The sequence below is a fragment of the Haliotis rufescens genome, unplaced genomic scaffold (assembly GCF_023055435.1).
Source record: "Haliotis rufescens isolate VD_foot unplaced genomic scaffold, xgHalRufe1.0.p SCAF_7, whole genome shotgun sequence".
In the NCBI taxonomy this organism is placed as follows: domain Eukaryota; kingdom Metazoa; phylum Mollusca; class Gastropoda; order Lepetellida; family Haliotidae; genus Haliotis; species Haliotis rufescens.
In genome coordinates this window covers 55,368,336-55,385,579 of record NW_025964361.1, presented here as the reverse complement: position 1 = coordinate 55,385,579, position 17,244 = coordinate 55,368,336, and the positions used below count along the sequence as shown (strand labels likewise).

General features: G+C 41.4%; 1 protein-coding gene across 2 annotated transcripts in view; it reads left to right on the top strand.

The window, feature by feature from the left end:
- Positions 1-6,883: 6,883 nt before the first annotated feature.
- LOC124133722 (transmembrane protein KIAA1109-like) overlaps positions 6,884-17,244 on the top strand; it is a 97,692-nt gene continuing 87,331 nt past the window's right edge. For both annotated transcript variants that reach the window (XM_048387409.1, XM_048387408.1), the window contains exons 1-6: positions 6,884-6,961; positions 9,666-9,958; positions 12,194-12,337; positions 13,764-13,920; positions 15,703-15,781; positions 16,618-16,811. In XM_048387409.1, the coding sequence (XP_048243366.1) occupies positions 9,742-9,958; positions 12,194-12,337; positions 13,764-13,920; positions 15,703-15,781; positions 16,618-16,811 (791 nt within the window). In that variant the 5' untranslated portion in view covers positions 6,884-6,961; positions 9,666-9,741. The remainder of the gene's footprint in view (positions 6,962-9,665; positions 9,959-12,193; positions 12,338-13,763; positions 13,921-15,702; positions 15,782-16,617; positions 16,812-17,244) is intronic.

Below are 17,244 nucleotides of genomic sequence, written 5' to 3'. Positions count from 1 at the left end.
ACTATGATAAAAGTCGATGTCCAAGGATTGGTGCTTTTGTACCGCATGCTTTGTAATAGTGATGTTCGTCTTTAATAAAGTCATTGTATGTGATATAAAACATTTCTCCGGCTTTGCACAAGTAACTTTACACATGTAATACAAATTATTTTAAGCAGCTATGTTATATCATATCACACTGCACACCAAAACAATATTTGTCAGATGTCAAACATTCTGCATGAACGTCCTTGTAAATACTATTCTTAATCTATTCATTGGTAAAGGCATTTCATGTGTTGGGTTTATATACGCCCAAATAACAAGAGGCTCGATTCCATACCATTCCCCCGACGGTTTGATCAGAGAGACTTGAACAGTTGTTTTATGTGCGCACACAAACCATAGCCTACAAAACACGTAATAGATGCCCCCTCCCTGAACTCAACACAACTCTCAAGTGTAATATATTCAACATTGACTGTCTCCCACAATGCGTGTTAAGAGGGTCCTGGGTCTCCATTCAGGGTTGACTGAATTGAAGCGTATATCCCGCTGAATGAGTGAACGCCGAACTGTTAATATTGACAAACTCCATGCTTCCCTGTGAGGTAGTTGTGAAACACGGCTTGGAATGAACTGTGTGCGAGGTAATAGCTTTCTCAAATGAAATTGGCTGGATTTGACTGCGGCAAATCCATGGAGCGTGGAGACTTTTCAATATTGCTCTTATTAAATGAACCCAGTATCCAGTGTGATCCTCCATAATGTTGGGATATTGAGGTGTGGGGAGAGAGGCACTAGACTGCTTGGTGGTATTCTATGCGTGCGACGACAACAAACAGTGGAAATTATAGAAAGAATGCTAATAATAATACCACCACGTACAATGCCCTCGGCGTGACATTGTGGGGTAGGGGTTAAGGCGTTGGGGCAAACGTCAAGCCATACCACGACCAGAGGACACCAGGAATGGCCAATGGCCAAGACACACACACAAGCACAAACGCATGCACACTCACACACACAAACGCACACTCACATACACAAACACACACTCTCTCTCACACGCACAAACGCACACTCTCTCTCTTTCTCTCTCTCTCTCTCTCTCTCTCTCTCTCTCTCTCTCTCTCTCTCTCTCTCTCTCTCTCTCTCTCTCTCTCTCTCACACACACACACACACACACACACACACACACACACACACACACACACACACACACACAAACATCCCATGCCAGTCATCTTTTACACACATGGTTGGAAGAGGCGACTAAATGGATCGACCCGGGTTCGATTCCCTACTTGGATACAATGTGTGAAGGCCATTTCTGGTGTCCCCCGCTGTGATATTGCCGGAATATTGCTAAAAGCGGCGTAAAACCATACTCACTCACTCCAAAATCTGGCTGCCCTATATGAAACGTGCAGTTGTTTCCACTGACGGGGCCTAAATGACCCACTACTTCTAAAGAAAGCGCAAAACCCTTACCATACCCACAAGAAATATCTGCAAAGAGCCGATTGTACTATTCCGACTGTATCATGAGCATGTGTTTATGAATCACTGTCAAGTAGTGATGATACCAAGCGTTTGCCAAAAGGTCAGCCTATCCTGCCCCACCGGTGACACCCGTCACAAACACATGCAAAGGTAAGTCAATTGTTAACCTGAAAATTACACTGGAACATATTGCACTGTACAGTAAAAAATGGGACATGCATCAGACATAATTATTTTTCACTAATGCATCAAATATGGATGGCACATGCCTACCATATAACTTTTTGAAAACTTTACTGGGGTAGCTCGACTCTACCTTAAAAGTTGTGAAATGTAGACACCAAATGCTGGTGCTGCTGGAATACTACTCGACCTGACGGGAAAATTGAAGTCATACCTCATGTCATGAAGCACGTGATATTTTACGGGTGCTTCACACATATATATGCACTACTTATTTCAAAAAGACACAGAACGTCTTTTGTGTTTTGTTTATTTGTTGTTTAATGCCGCAATCAGCCATAGTCCGGTAATAGTCAACACCAAAGGCTGGAGCTGCAGGAAGATTGTCCGACATAAAGGGAAAGTTGACGTTTGGAATTTTGAAATCCGCCCTGTTGTCATCCAGCCTTGTGGAGAGGCTGGCTGCCCAGAGAGACGGCGATTCGAATCCCTTTTCGACCTGACTGGATTCGTGAAAGTACTCACATCGATTCTAGGGCTTATAGATGCTGCCCCCGATTTAACTATTGTATTGCCTTTTTTGTTGTAACAACGATTACGCGTTTTCAATATAATTTGTTGATTATTCACTAATCTTGTGAGGTCATTCACTGATATATGTGTTAACCTTTGCGTTTCAATTTAGAAATCACCTCGAAACATATGACAAGTAACTCTGGAAAGACTGGGTCACCTGGAACCTTGGAATATAATTAAATGAAGTAAAATGGGTTAAACGTTCAGTCTAAACTATTTCACTTACAGCGAGCTACCGAAATATATAATGGAACTTATTCCTGTAAATCTTTCTCACTTCACTAAAGAATACCCCGTTCTTTCGTATTATATATATATAATATATAATCTGTCGTGCCAGTAGATATTGCTGTGAACTGTCAGTGACCCCAGTTAACGCTGAAGGCTGACTGCGGAAACACGTATTATAGTTTGATATTGAACACATCAGTCCCGACAATTAGTCATTATTGTGCATATTGTAGACTGTTAACAATGGGCATAATGAGTATAAGTAAATATTGATGTTGCTTGATGAGTGGGTCGAGCTCGGTGAACCAGATCAAGCTTATAATAAAGCCAGGGCCAGACAAGTCAGAGAAACCGCAGCATGCACAAGAAATAGAGCAATGGTGGGCCAATCACTGGATTGTCTGGTCCAGACTCGATTATTTATAGACCGCCGTTATATAGCTTGAATATTGCTGAGTGCGGCGTTTAACAACAAACAAACAAACATGCAAACACCCATACATAACTTAGACTTACGGCGGTCTTAGCACTAAGGTCACCTTGTGGAACGGGGCCCAGGGCAAAGGTATAGACAATTATTTTTGAAAAATACTAAATGTATCTATACAATATACAGTGGAGTCTGTCTGAACCGGACTTGAGCCGACACTAAATTCCAGTTTAGGCAAAAGTATAATGAGGTCACACTTTCTTTATTTTATTGTTTTCGGATTTTTTGCTAATAAATTATCTTAGTGGGTCAAAATATAAGAAATTTGTGCGGCGCAATAGTTTTGCATTTTCACAAATTCCTTAGGGTCGGTTGGTTTTAACGACCAAACAATAATGCTAATTCGGTTTGCAGTGCGGGGTCTTTATACAGTAACATGTACATGTATACTTATTTCTGTCAGCGGGGTAACCTAGTGGTTAAAGTGTTCCTCGTCTCACCGAAGATCCGGGAACGATGCACGTCATGGGTTCAATGTGTGAAGCCCATTTCTGGTGTCCCCACACCGTGACAATGTTGGAATATTGCTACAACGGTAAAACTAGACTCACCCCCTCTGTCCGAGGCGGCTTTCTCTCGCTATTTAATGCGTTTGCAGTGGAATGAAGCACTATTTATTAAAAGCATTCATGAAACTAGTATGTATAAGTGACCGGTTTCTGTATATAATACATTATTATCATGTTCCAAACCATCAAAGATGGTCAGGAAAACATCATAATTTTTCATTATCAACATGCATTGATCTGCTTTTTTGTTTTGTCCTGTCAGTTTCAAACATTGAAACAAGAATTCCCCGGCGCAATGACAGTGTTTATACAAATATATATCATGTCTTCCTATATCCCAGGGGCGGTCGGGTAGCCTAGTGGTTAAAGCGTTCGCTCGTCACGCCGAAGACCCGGGTTCGATTCCCGACATGGGTACAATGTGTGACGCCCATTTCTGGTGTCCCCCGCCGTGATATTGCTGGAATATTGCTAAAAGCGGCGTAAAACCATACTCACTCACTCCTATATCCCAGCTAAAAATGGCAAGCTTTACAAGCATGCCTTGTTACCTTTACCGTCGGGTTAAAATTGCTGAAGTCATCCATAAATCTTAACGGTCTGCTAGCGAAATGCAAGAAGTTAAAGCCATTCACTTATCAATACCTACCGGTATATATTATATATCTTGTGTTGATAACAACCAAAAATCAGCCTCTATTTTCCTATCTGTTGCATTTGTAACGAGTCGGTATTGAAGCAACATAATATATGCCCGAAATCGGCTTTTGTTTACCATGCAGTATAGACTGTAGTTAGTGAGTATGGTTTTATGCCGCTTTTAGCAATATTCCAGCAATATCACGGCGGGGGACACCAGAAACGGGCTTCACACATTGTACCCATGTCGGGAATCGAACCCGGGTCTTCGGCGTGACGAGCGAACGCTTTAACCACTAGGCTACCCGACCGCCCCGGCATAGACTGTAAAAGCGACAACAAAAATACATTATAACCCTTTATTCCCACTGCTCAACTCACACTATTCTAGCATACAGTTTGGCCATTTTTAATATTACTGGCTTTCATAACAATCATTAGCAATTCATTATTCATAGCACACATTCAAACAATTTGCGCACTTTTAATTCAATAAACCCCATGCAATAATACATGTACAATGTTGGTGGGGGTAATTGGTGATTATCCCTTAGAGTAGGCATAAGCACCAATTAATGTACACATCATTGTCCCACACAAGAACTTCACACACAGTGATCTGTGATCTTAGTCCTCTTCTTAGTGGCCTTTATTGTTTTCAAAGACAGCATCTTGTTGGTTTAGTGTTAAACTACAACGTTGTTGAAAGTCGGCGGGTGTAACAAGAAGTTTACACAGTCAGTGGTTAGAATAATCATGTTTTGTTATATGAAACACACAAAACAAGTCTTTATTGAAAACTTGTTTAAAATCAATGTTTTTTGCGGTAGAGCTCATACTTCCTGAAGCGATAGGAAGTACTGAACGTATTTTCCGGCTTTTATAACTATTGTTTCATAACTTCATCCTGGTCGCCATATAGTACAGATCTGATGTGTCGAATCATTTCCGTGATAACAACAGATGCGAATCATGTTTAAAATTGACATAGTGGTAAAAATGGTCATTTTCCCCCAATATTTATACAAAAGTTAACTGTGGTAATAGTCTTTATTGTGTTATATTAAGTTAAACGTAAAGTGCTGTATTCAGTCAGTCTCACATATGACGGTTGCAGCTATCTTGAAAATTGTATAACATCCTTGGAGCATGGTCAGTGTCTGTACGTGTCTCGGCCTCTATCGCAATGACCGCTTGGCACACGTTTGCTGATACGTCCAACTCATATCAATATTTTCGGACTACTCATCAATTATTATTGAACTTATGTGGACATCACTTGGTCAAACTTCTTAGGAAAGCCTTAATCCCTATTCTTGGCGCGCGAACTCAAATTTTCTTATCAAGCTTGCCCCGGGGGTACCCCACCCCATTCCCAATAAATGAGCTGGCCATCGACACTTTGTTCACTCTTATATATAATAATTGTTTAATATCACACACTATTGTGGGAACTGGTTATTAAGGGAAACTGTAAATGTTTTATATGACTTAACTTTGTACTTTATATGTAAAAATATTTCTTATTAGAAATGTGATTCTACCAAAGCGCTCGGTTCAAAATTATAATAAAGAGGTATCTATTCCACACTGGGAATACATCAAATTTCAAAACACAGTAGGTTTATCTCCTAAATTGACGACGGTCGAAAAATCCCCAATAAAGGAGCTGACCATTGACACGTACTTTATTGTTTGGTTTCTTTGAAGGTGGTGCACGATCCCGATCGAGCTAATTCCACAAGGCTAATTCTAGATATTGTGACGGTTTGAATACGAAAGTGTCAAACCATTATAAAATCATAAACATTCATGGTGTACAAATACGCTTTTTTTCAGTACGAGTCATCCAGTTGAATAGGTACGGGTGGGTACGGGTTATCCAACACTTGTTTACGAGTCCTGCAAATAACTAAGGTACGAATGGTTCCCGGTAGTGGTTGTAGTAGTAGCATTTAACCTACAGCACTGAGAACATGTACAATCATTTAACAACAGTTAAGGTCCTCTTACTAAACGTGCCACATAATTCATCGAATTAAGGGTGCTCTTATTTTATATTATCAGAGACCATATAATATTATATGGTCTCTGATATTTTTTAAGCTTCCCGTGAAGATCCGGGTCTTCAGAAACCAACGCTTTCCGTAATGGGCGACTTTGCTTGTCGTAAGAGGCGACTAACGGGATCGGGTGGTCAGGCTCGCTGACTTGGTTGATGCATGTCATCGTATCCCACTGCGTTAGAATGGATGCTCATGATGTCAATAACTGGATTGTCTGGCCCAGACTCAGATATTTACAGACCGCCGCCATACAGCTGACATATTACTGAGTTCGGCGTAAACATACAAACAGATCATTTCATAAGCTGGGTCCGCGGTACTGAATTTCGTGAACCGGTCAGACACGATTGCTCATAAGCAACGCGTGTTGATGAAGCGACCCCTTTTCTGATACTACGCAAAATACAAAGGCTGTAGGGAGTAATAGTGTTACTTCTCGTCTCGTAAACTTAGAATCTTCGAAAAGTGCACTCTATTTACCATATATGCTGGTGATATGTTTCATTGTTGATACATCATCAATATCATGCCATACAAACAATATGTATATTTTAAAAACATCATTGTATTTGTAATATTGGCTTGACTGAAGCAGAGACCATACAATAGATCTATTATATGGTCTCTGACTGAAGCGACAAGAAATCGAAAAGTATTCTGATCTAACGTGAACGTACAGTGCAGATCTGGAAGGTTTCCGGAAATGAGCTTTCACGTAGCTATGTCATATTCCGTATTATTATCTTGTGAGCCGGTGTAAAGTCTTTACATTTGGATGCAGGTAAATGTGTATAATGTTTATTGTGTCAACCTTGTATTGATCAGTGTGGAAATATTTAAAGAAACAGCCATCTTCCCATATTATACTTTCGTACAAGCATTGTTCCTGCACTCACTCCGTCGCCAAGCCTCCACCCTGCGTATATGTTTATATCATCGACTTGCCATCAAATTAATTTTGTATTGATAATCAAGAGCCATGATTTGTAATATTTGGCAGTTGATGTAATAGTAATGAAACAAATTGTACGGTTAAAACTGATGACAATGTGCAGGGAATAACCGAGACATGTAAATTATTCAATATCAATAAAATTTTGTTATGTGTACATTTTGTTATGGTGGGCGATCAATTTTACCTAGAAGTGTAATCTAAATTATCCAAATTGGACACAAGACTAAAGAAGGTATGATAGGACCACTTGCTAATGAGTCCTAGATTAGTGAAAAGTGGTCCTGACTCAGAGAATAGTAGTAAAAACAACTACAGCTGTACCAGGTCTACTAGATCTTTGTAGTACTAATCTCCTTCTGAGGTCATCCATGTTTGAATTGAAACCACCAGGACATTAGTTTACATTACGGTTGTCTGGAGTGAATATGTAGCGCCCTGATACATTTTCAATAGTATAATATGACATTAAAAGTTGATTCTTGTTTATTGACATTTACAATTGCCTTGCTGCACACAGCATATATACTGTATTCGACGTAATCAGCGCCCAGCTCTGATAAGCACCCACAGCAATATTTGCTAATATATTGGCTAGTGAACAATCCCAATTAGCACCCCTTCCGATTGATCAATGTACACCAGACTTATTTGTTCCCGTATAATATGCACTCGTGTGTTATATGCACCCTTAATTGTGGGCAATTAAATTCTGGAAAATATATCTGTCGTATATAAACATTTCAGGCTGTCAGCATAAACCACGAAATTTACCTTTCAAATCTGTTTTTTTCACCAAAATAATATTCTAATAAGAGCCCCCTATTTCAAATTTTAAAAGCGCCCTGGGTTCTTATTATGTCGAATACGGCAAGTGTAATCCTGCTTAATTTGTTTAACTACAAGAATTTTTCAGCAGCCTTCAAAGAAATTTTGTTATACTATGTTATACTACCCACCTTTTTAATAAATTGTAGACTGTGATCAGTATAGTGTCATTTATTCCGTGTAATTCAATGAAATTTTACGTAGAAGCTCATTTCTGCCATCACTTCACCCGATGTACAGATGAAATTGCAAGTTGTCTCTCCTTAAACTTGTTGCGTTGTAGAATTGTGGGATCTATCATGCCTGTAATGCTATTTCTGAATTTATTCTAGATATTGCAATATCCTTGAATGCATCTGCAAGGTCATTGGTATTCCTACTTTGATATTTTATTGTGTCTGTCACTCTGTCATTAAAAGAAGTGTATTCGACGTAATTAGCGCCAAGGGCGCTCTCAAACTTAGAAATAGGGGGCTCTTATTAGAATATAATTTTGGTGAAAGAGTTGCAAGATCGTAAATTTCGTGGTTTATGCTCACAGCCTGAAATGATACAAAAGAAAAGTCTGTGCATATTATACACGACAGATATATTTTTCCAGAAATTAATTTCCCGTAATTATGGGTGCATATAATACACGAATAAAAAAGTCTTGTGTACATTGATCAATCGGAAAGGTGCTAATTGGGATTGTTCACTAGCCAATATATTAGCAAATATTGCCGTGGACGCTAATTAGAGAGGGGCGCTTATTACGTTGAATACAGTATTGTTAAAATCCTGGCAGTGAACATTCACCCCAGAGCTGCAAGCTATATACAAAGACACAAGCCATTTCAGGCGTATTTGGGAGGTTCATATATTTTTTAGAAAAAATATTGGATGACTTACGGTAATTAATATGTCTTCATTATCATCACCGGGGGTCCCAGGCGGTTATTGGTAGGACAGTTTTTATCTCATGACGTTTTGTAATCAACATGAATACAACTCAATGGAATTCTTGTCTAGTACAGATGTCACTACGAAATCAGTGACATGGTCCAGCGTAATAATGCAACACAAGCCCCGCCCATTCTATTTTCAGCCAATCGGGAAACAGTATGTTTCTTCGGTTTATTGAAACATAATGCCAAAATATTTGTTTGGTTCACCAATCAAATGCCTTGTAATCACTTGCAATTTGTTTCTTAGCGGACAGACTATGAAATGTGTGTTTGGATCAGGGTTGGGACGAGTGACTCAGGGCCCCGGGTTGGGTGGGTCCTGAGTAGGACCCAGGTACCCACAGGATTACCTAAACTACTGGCATGTCATGTGATATTTTGTTTAAGGGAAATATCAATAAAGCTCCATGGTTACACTGCAAGTCACTAATGTCCGCATTCCTGCTGACTTATATATCGTTATATGTTTGAATAAAGATAAAGCTTCAGTGTGTGCATGATCAGATTGTTTTATACATGTGTCTAGTTTTTGCTAGAGCTCCAGTAAAACAATTCCCAATCAGACATTTTGTACCCAACTCTTGAGACCTACAGCGAGTATCCAGTTAGGGTTGGTTCATTGGGGGCCAGGTACCTGGGTATAAATCTGTACTCTTCGCAGCCCTCATTTGAACAACTTGATTCAAACTTGCTGGGATTTCCAATTTTGAACCAATCCAAGTCTGGTTATAAATAGAACTGCTTCTCTTCTCTCTTAGGTGTCAAGGCACCATGCAAACGTCCTTCCCGTTTGAAGACACTTAACTCTGTCTGTGTATCGAGAAGACACACCACATGACAGCCATCATGGATCACATCAAGAACAGCAACTCTTCCATCATCCAGATGATAGAGGATGAGCTGCCCAAGTCTACAGTGTACTACCTCCTCATCGCCATAGTGATGGCGCAGGCGTGGACGGTGTACCTCTCCTACTACCACTCCCGTGTCCTGGGCCTCATCATCACTGCCTTCATCAACAAGTTCGTCAAATATGGACACATCAGACTTGGTAATGTTCCCCTACATATCTATGAATGTTCATCTTCGTGAGGCAAGGGAGTTAACCGACTATAAAAGTCCAGTTTACACCCTTGCCGAACTAGGCTGGAAATATGGAGTTATATTTTGGCTGGACTAACAAGCCTATGCATCATATAATATAAATTGCATAACAAAATCGACATCTGGTTCGTCAACTGCCTTGCAGTTTTCAGTCGATTGCATGATTAGTAAAGCATATGTATCTGATGTATGGGCAGCCATTTGGTAAAAAAGTACAAAGTTGTAATAAAGGACAAAAGTACGCAAAATGGGTCAAATGTTACAAATATAAAGTATTAAATCGTACTAATAAAGGTCAAAATACAAAACAGACGCCAGTTAAAAAATACAAAATTAAGATAAAGGTCAAAAGTACGCAATATAAAAATCAAATGTTACGAAAAGACGTCATGTGAAAAGAAATAACAATGTGTACAAAAGAATGTCAGTGTGCATGAAAGGACACTAAACTGCTAAAGGACGTTGACAATAAAGAACACCAGAAGGCGCTGCATTTTGTGAAACATTCCGAGTTTAATCGGCTTGTTCTGCTGTGCATATAACTGCATGCCGAGGTGCTCAATGTATTATGTGTACCATCAATTATTCAAAGTGACAAACACATTGATAATGATGAACATTTGAAAACACTGAACATGCTTGATGCACAGTTTGATTCTAATAATAAATGTGGGTATTCAGACATGACATGGTGTGATCAATCTCATTGAAAACAAAAGTAAAACAATGAGTGACAGAAACTGCATAATACAATATCAGTAATATTGAAGAGGCACACTCATCATGGTCATCGCATTAACCGATGCATCGCTGGATCGCGATTTTTTACTTCTCGTTACAAGTATCGATCACAGTCACACACTAAGTAAAAGGTATCTATTCTTAACTTAAATGTTTTCTTGATTAAGTGTTACACCAAACACTAATTACTAGTGAAAATGAGTAGTGAAGACGTTCATAATTTCATCCATTGTGCCGTACCTGACACTGCCAACTGTTAATCATTAGTGTGCCAGGTATTTGGCCATCCTGTCTATAAAAAAGATGGCTTACACATCACAGATAAATGCACATGCAGTATCGCGATACATATCAGACCATGAGCGTGGTATCATGATAAGTATCAGATATTGGTGTATCGTCCCAGCCCTAGTATGAAGCGCCTTGGGTATTGAGCAAATTTACAAAGGAGAGTTAAAGAGAACATAAAAACAGATAAAGTGTTTGACTTTTACTAATTGCAAAATACTATATTTATAGATGCAAATTCCAAAATACAAAACCTTATTTTCATGTTTATAAAAAGGAAGCTTTTTCACGATACAACCGATATGGCTGAAATACTGCCGATGTGACGTAAAATCTTAACTCACTCACTCACTCACGATACAACATTGAAAAAGATATTGCTTTCAAGACAGGTAATTAACAGAAATTCTATGGTGCTTGGATGCTGTATCATCAACTTTTCGAAAATGAGGAGCAGCTTTCAATTTAATTTTAGTTTTGTACTTAAGATTTTAATGTTTGAGACCATGTACTTTCCTAAACTGCAATATGATATATAAACAAGAGTGAATGTGTGAGTGAGAAGTATGTTATTTTCTGTAAAAAAAACAACAAAGTAAGATGTACTGATAAGTTGTGCTTTATGTCATGGGCTTTCTGCTACCCTGGGCGGAAGCCCATTTATGTAACAGGTGCGTCTTTCTAAAAACAATAAAAGAAAAAAATAAATAAATAAATAAATAAATATTTACAAAGGAGGCGCTAAACAAATTCAAATTCAAAAGTAGATGTACCTCTTTTTATTATAGTTACATGACAATTATGTACTCCTACACTGCTGTGTTTTCTGTTAAAAATATGTAAAATAAGAAAATATAGCACAGGAAATTGCGTTTAGAATTGATACACATAAGGAACAGAATTTATGGATGTCAACTTCTTTATTATGATTATATTATCATAATAAAGATTATTTTTATTATCATAATAAAGAAGTTGACATAAAAAATTCTGTTCCTTAAGAAAATATGATTGTCATGTATAGGCTGAGTAAGGGACACTTATAAATATTACTCACACACTGGTCTAGATGTTGCCAAGGGGCACCTATTCATGCTATTGGAGAGAGTTACTAAATACAGTGAATACAGGATGTGTTTGTTATATGTTCCAGGATCCTTTTCCTTCTCGGTGCTTTCGGGGAAGATCATGTTCCGGGAAGTACATCTCATCACCGAGGACTTCTCATTTCGAGTTCAGTTTGGGTGGATCATCTTCAGGTGGTGGAGGCCCTATATCTACAAGGAACTGTCCGAAGGTCAGTTTTGTGGAGATTCGGTGCCTTCTACAAATGGCAGCATTTCACTGAAGAAACAGTGCATAAAATCTGTTAAAATACATTAAAAACTCTGAATAGGTATTTAGTACTTTGAATACTACTGCTGTGGCCTTGTGGATCGGATGCTTGGAGAGCTGAAGGTCAGGGATACAATCGTCTGCATCATACCCAAAGACGTTAAAAGATGGTACTTGTTGTTACCCTGCCTGGGGTTGGGCATTAAGGGAATAAAACAAGGACTGATCACCTCATTGTCCTTATACTGTGACCCGTGAAGATCCGGGGTAGATTAGGTCTTCAGCAACCCATGCTTGCTGTAAAAGGCAACTGTGCTTGTCGTAAGAGGCGACTAACGGGATCGGGTGGTCAGGCTCGCTGACTTGGTTGATGCATGTCATCGATCCCAATTGCGTGGATCGATGCTCATGAGTTCAATCACTGGATTGTCTGGTCCAGAGTCGATCATTTACAGACCGCCGTCATATAGCTAGAATATTTCCGAGTACGGTGTTAAACAACAAACCAACCCACCGTATACTGTATTTGAGTGGGGCATTCATGTTCAACTGCAGCATGGGCAAGCACTATAAAACTGGCATTAGTCTGGTCTAGTACAAGCTGCCACACACACAAACACACGCTTGCATGCATGTCACTATGGAAGTGCAATAATCTTGAAAGTGACGTTCAACCCTGTTTCACCTCATGCATCTAAGTGGGGATTTGATGGTCACAATGTCTGGTTAATGAGCATCAGGTTGGAATGAAGACCGCCGGCAGTGGGAGACTTTAACCACAAGGGGCCACAGGTGACCCTGTCACCTAAGACGCCGCAATTCACTGTGCAGAAATGTGTTCCTTGGGCATGCCAGAAGCCTATGATCGTGTGTTTGAAATCCCGGTTCGCCCCGATTATGTTTCTAGGTTTGTCAGCACCATACCCATGCTCGTGGGTTTCACCAAAGTAGGTAAACATCTGAGACCTGCATCACATTTGGCTTTTCTTCCACATTAAGCTGACACGCTGGGATATAACTGGAATATTGTTAAAAGCGGCGTTAATCCAAACTCACTCACTCACTCACTCACACCCTAGTCTCTGTCTAGTAAAATTCTGTTTTCTGGAACATGTGGTAAATGTCAAAATAGGGAATTGCATTGGATATCATATTTGTCGCTGATGTGCCAAATTTGGAAATGTCCTCCACATGTCTCCATAATATAAAATGTTTTGAAAGCTTTACTGAGTCCTCAAATGTTGGCAACAAATCAAAAGCTCAGTCATATTTGTGAAGAAAGGTTGTTAGTAAAGACTAGGTGTGATAGTTATTGAGCTCTCAACCCAAGTCTATGTTCACAAATCCTAGCGTATTGCATAGCGAGGTAATGGTGTTTCTCTGCTCAGACTTCTCCCACTCGGACACAAGGATGTCCTTGTTCCTGGACGGAGTGGAGTTCCACGTGTACAACCGCTCCTCCAACTATTCCAAGATGGAGAAGCTGTTCGGGCTGAGTCCTGATGCCGGGTCGGAGCAGGTGTCCACAGCACCAGGAGCGGGCAGGTAAGGTCAGAGCTAATTAGCACGCAGTAGAGGGCAGGGGTCAGAGGTGAGGTTAATTAGCAGTCAGAGGTCAGGGCTACGTATGGAATAAGAGGCAGGATGGGGTTGCACAGGCTCTTCACAAAGATGAGGACGGCGGACATGCATGTGCGCGAAATCCGCATATGTCGGAAAGCGCACGTTAAATTCCCAACTTAAGCATTGAAGAAGTAGGAGAAGTCAAGGGGAGGGCCTAGAGACACAGGGTTAGGGAGTGGGAGAATAGCTGGAGAAGGGGCACAAGTCTAGGTGAGGGACACAGGGCTATGAGTGGGGACACAGGGTTAGGGAGTGGGAGAATAGCTGGAGATGGGGCACAAGTCTAGGTGAGGGACACAGAGCTATGAGTGGGGACACAAGGCAAGGGGGCACAGTGTTAGGGAGTGGGCACATAGCTGGAGAAGGGTCACAAGTCTAGATGAGGGACACAGAGCTATGAGTGGGGACACAAGTCTAATGGAGGGACACAGGGCTATCAGTGGGGACACAAGTCTAGGGGAGGGACACAGGGCTATGAATGGGGACACAAGTCTAGGGGAGGGACACAGGGCTATGAGTGGGGACACAAGTCTAGGGGAGGGACACAGGGCTATGAGTGGGGACACAAGTCTAGGGGAGGGACACAGGGCTATGAGTGGGGATACAAGTCTAGGGGAGGGACACAGGGCTATGAGTGGGGACACAAGGCAAGGGGGCACAGTGTTAGGGAGTGGGCATATAGCTGGAGAAGGGTTACAAGTCTAGGTGAGGGACACGGAGCTATGAGTGGGGACACAAGTCTAGGGGAGGGACACAGGGCTATGAGTGGGGACACAAGGCAAGGGGGCACAGTGTTAGGGAGTGGGCACATAGCTGGAGAAGGGTTACAAGTCTAGGTGAGGGACACAGAGCTATGAGTGGGGACACAAGTCTAATGGAGGGACACAGGGCTATTTGTGGGGACACAAGTCTAGGGGAGGGACACAGGGCTATGAGTGGGGACACAAGTCTAGGGGAGGGACACAGGGCTATGAGTGGGGACACAAGGCAAGGTGGCACAGTGTTAGGGAGTGGGCACATAGCTGGAGAAGGGTCACAAGTCTAGATGAGGGACACAGAGCTATGAGTGGGGACACAAGTCTAATGGAGGGACACAGGGCTATCAGTGGGGACACAAGTCTAGGGGAGGGACACAGGGCTATGAATGGGGACACAAGTCTAGGGGAGGGACACAGGGCTATGAGTGGGGACACAAGTCTAGGGGAGGGACACAGAGCTATGAGTGGGGACACAAGGCAAGGTGGCACAGTGTTAGGGAGTGGGCACATAGCTGGAGAAGGGTTACAAGTCTAGGTGAGGGACACAGAGCTATGAGTGGGGACACAAGTCTAGGGGAGGGACACAGGGCTATGAGTGGGGACACAAGAAAAGGGGGCACAGTGTTAGGGAGTGGGCACATAGCTGGAGAAGAAGCACAAGTCTAGGGGAAGGCACAGGCAGGTTAGTTCCAGGGATGAGTTGGTTGGGACATCGGGTGTTGCTGGTAGCTCTCCAAGAGAAGGGCAAGGGGGTACATTGTATGAGGGGGACACTGAGAGGAACCGAGGTTCCACAAGGGCATAGGGAAGCTAAGCTAAGTTCTGTATGTAATGAGGTAGCAATAGGAGTATAGATTGGGGAATTACATAGTGTATTTATTGCAAAAGTACCTGAAAGAATGTCTCATGTTCCTATAATGTAACGTTTACCAACAACTGTTTACAGCGGAATTAAGGTTCCTGAAAATGCTGACGGCTTGCACTGGAGAGACTTGATTCCTGTCACGAAGATAACCATCAACTCTGTGAGTCCCTGGGGTGGTCTGCTCCCATCTTGTCTTCTGATGGTTTTTACGAAATAGTTTATCCAATGTTTCTGAAATGTCTTGCACATTCAACATGTCTCTTCTGATGTGTTCATCCCCGTGTTGAATACATCAAAGCTTTAAGGGGCAAATGAGTTGCAATAGGTAATGCTGTATGTTTGTATGTTCTTATTGTAATTCAGTTAACTGGATATGTTATTAAAGATATTTGAACTTTATGATCACTGAAGAAACATGACTATGTTAATATCGCTAGTCTGCTTACCTTGATTCTGGGTTAGAATAGGTCGCCAGCAATCTGTGCTTGTTTGGACCAAATATATCATTGTAGCCTGATGGCTTGGGTCATTGCTCATAAAATCAATCACCTGATTGTCTGGCCAGATTTGATTAATTACATGCAGCCATCATATTGCAAGAATATTACTGAGTGTGACGCTAAACAATAATTGTCCGGAACTACAGAAAAACTCAATATAAAAAAGCAGAGTTTGAGTTTGTGTTGTCTGGGGGGGGTCACGGTTTGCCCATCCATCTAAGGCACTGCAATTAGCTGTGCAGAGTTGCATCCCTTGGGCATGCCAGAAACCTATGATTGTGGGTTCAAATCCCGGTTAACCCTGATTATGTTGTCGGCACCATCCCATACTTGTTAAAAAAATCTGACACCTGCATCTTTTCTGGTTTTTCTCCCACAATAAGCTGACATGCTGTGATATAACTGGATTACTGTTCAAAGTGGCGTTAAACCCAACTCACTCACTCACTCACTGTTAAAGGAAATGATATCATGTACATATACCTGCTTGACACAGGGACGGGTGATATTTGGGAACTACCTCGTCCCCTACACCCTGATCGGCAGCTTCGAGGAGGGCCATCTCATCTACACCACGAAGCCTGCGTCCACCCCCTTCGACAAGTTCATGCATGTGCTCAAGTGTAAGGTGGACAACATGAAGGTGATGCTGGTGCCAAGTCCCAAGTTCACCGGACCCACGGATGATGAGTAAGTGCATAATACGCTCGCCATCCAAGTAATCAGCATCCTCTGCATCTCCAGGGCTCGCGGGGCGGTCGGGTAGCCTAGTGGTTAAAGCGTTCGCTCGTCACGCCGAAGACCCGGGTTCGAATCCCGACATGGGTACAATGTGTGAAGCCCATTTCTGGTGTCCCCCGCCGTGATATTGCTGGAAAATTGCTAAAAGCGGCGTTAAACCGTACTCACTCACTCACTCCAGGGCTCGCATTTCAGTAAACCTACACTAACCCCTAGATCCATTCCCAAGGTCATCGCCATCTCAAATTACCCGCCTTTGATTTTCTTAAACAAGGACATGAAGACATCCTTTACATCAAAAAGATTTTTTAGGGTTTTCTTTTGTGTGTCAGTCACTTTTTCAATGTTGAATTTCATGCAGACTCTATCGTAATCAATTGGA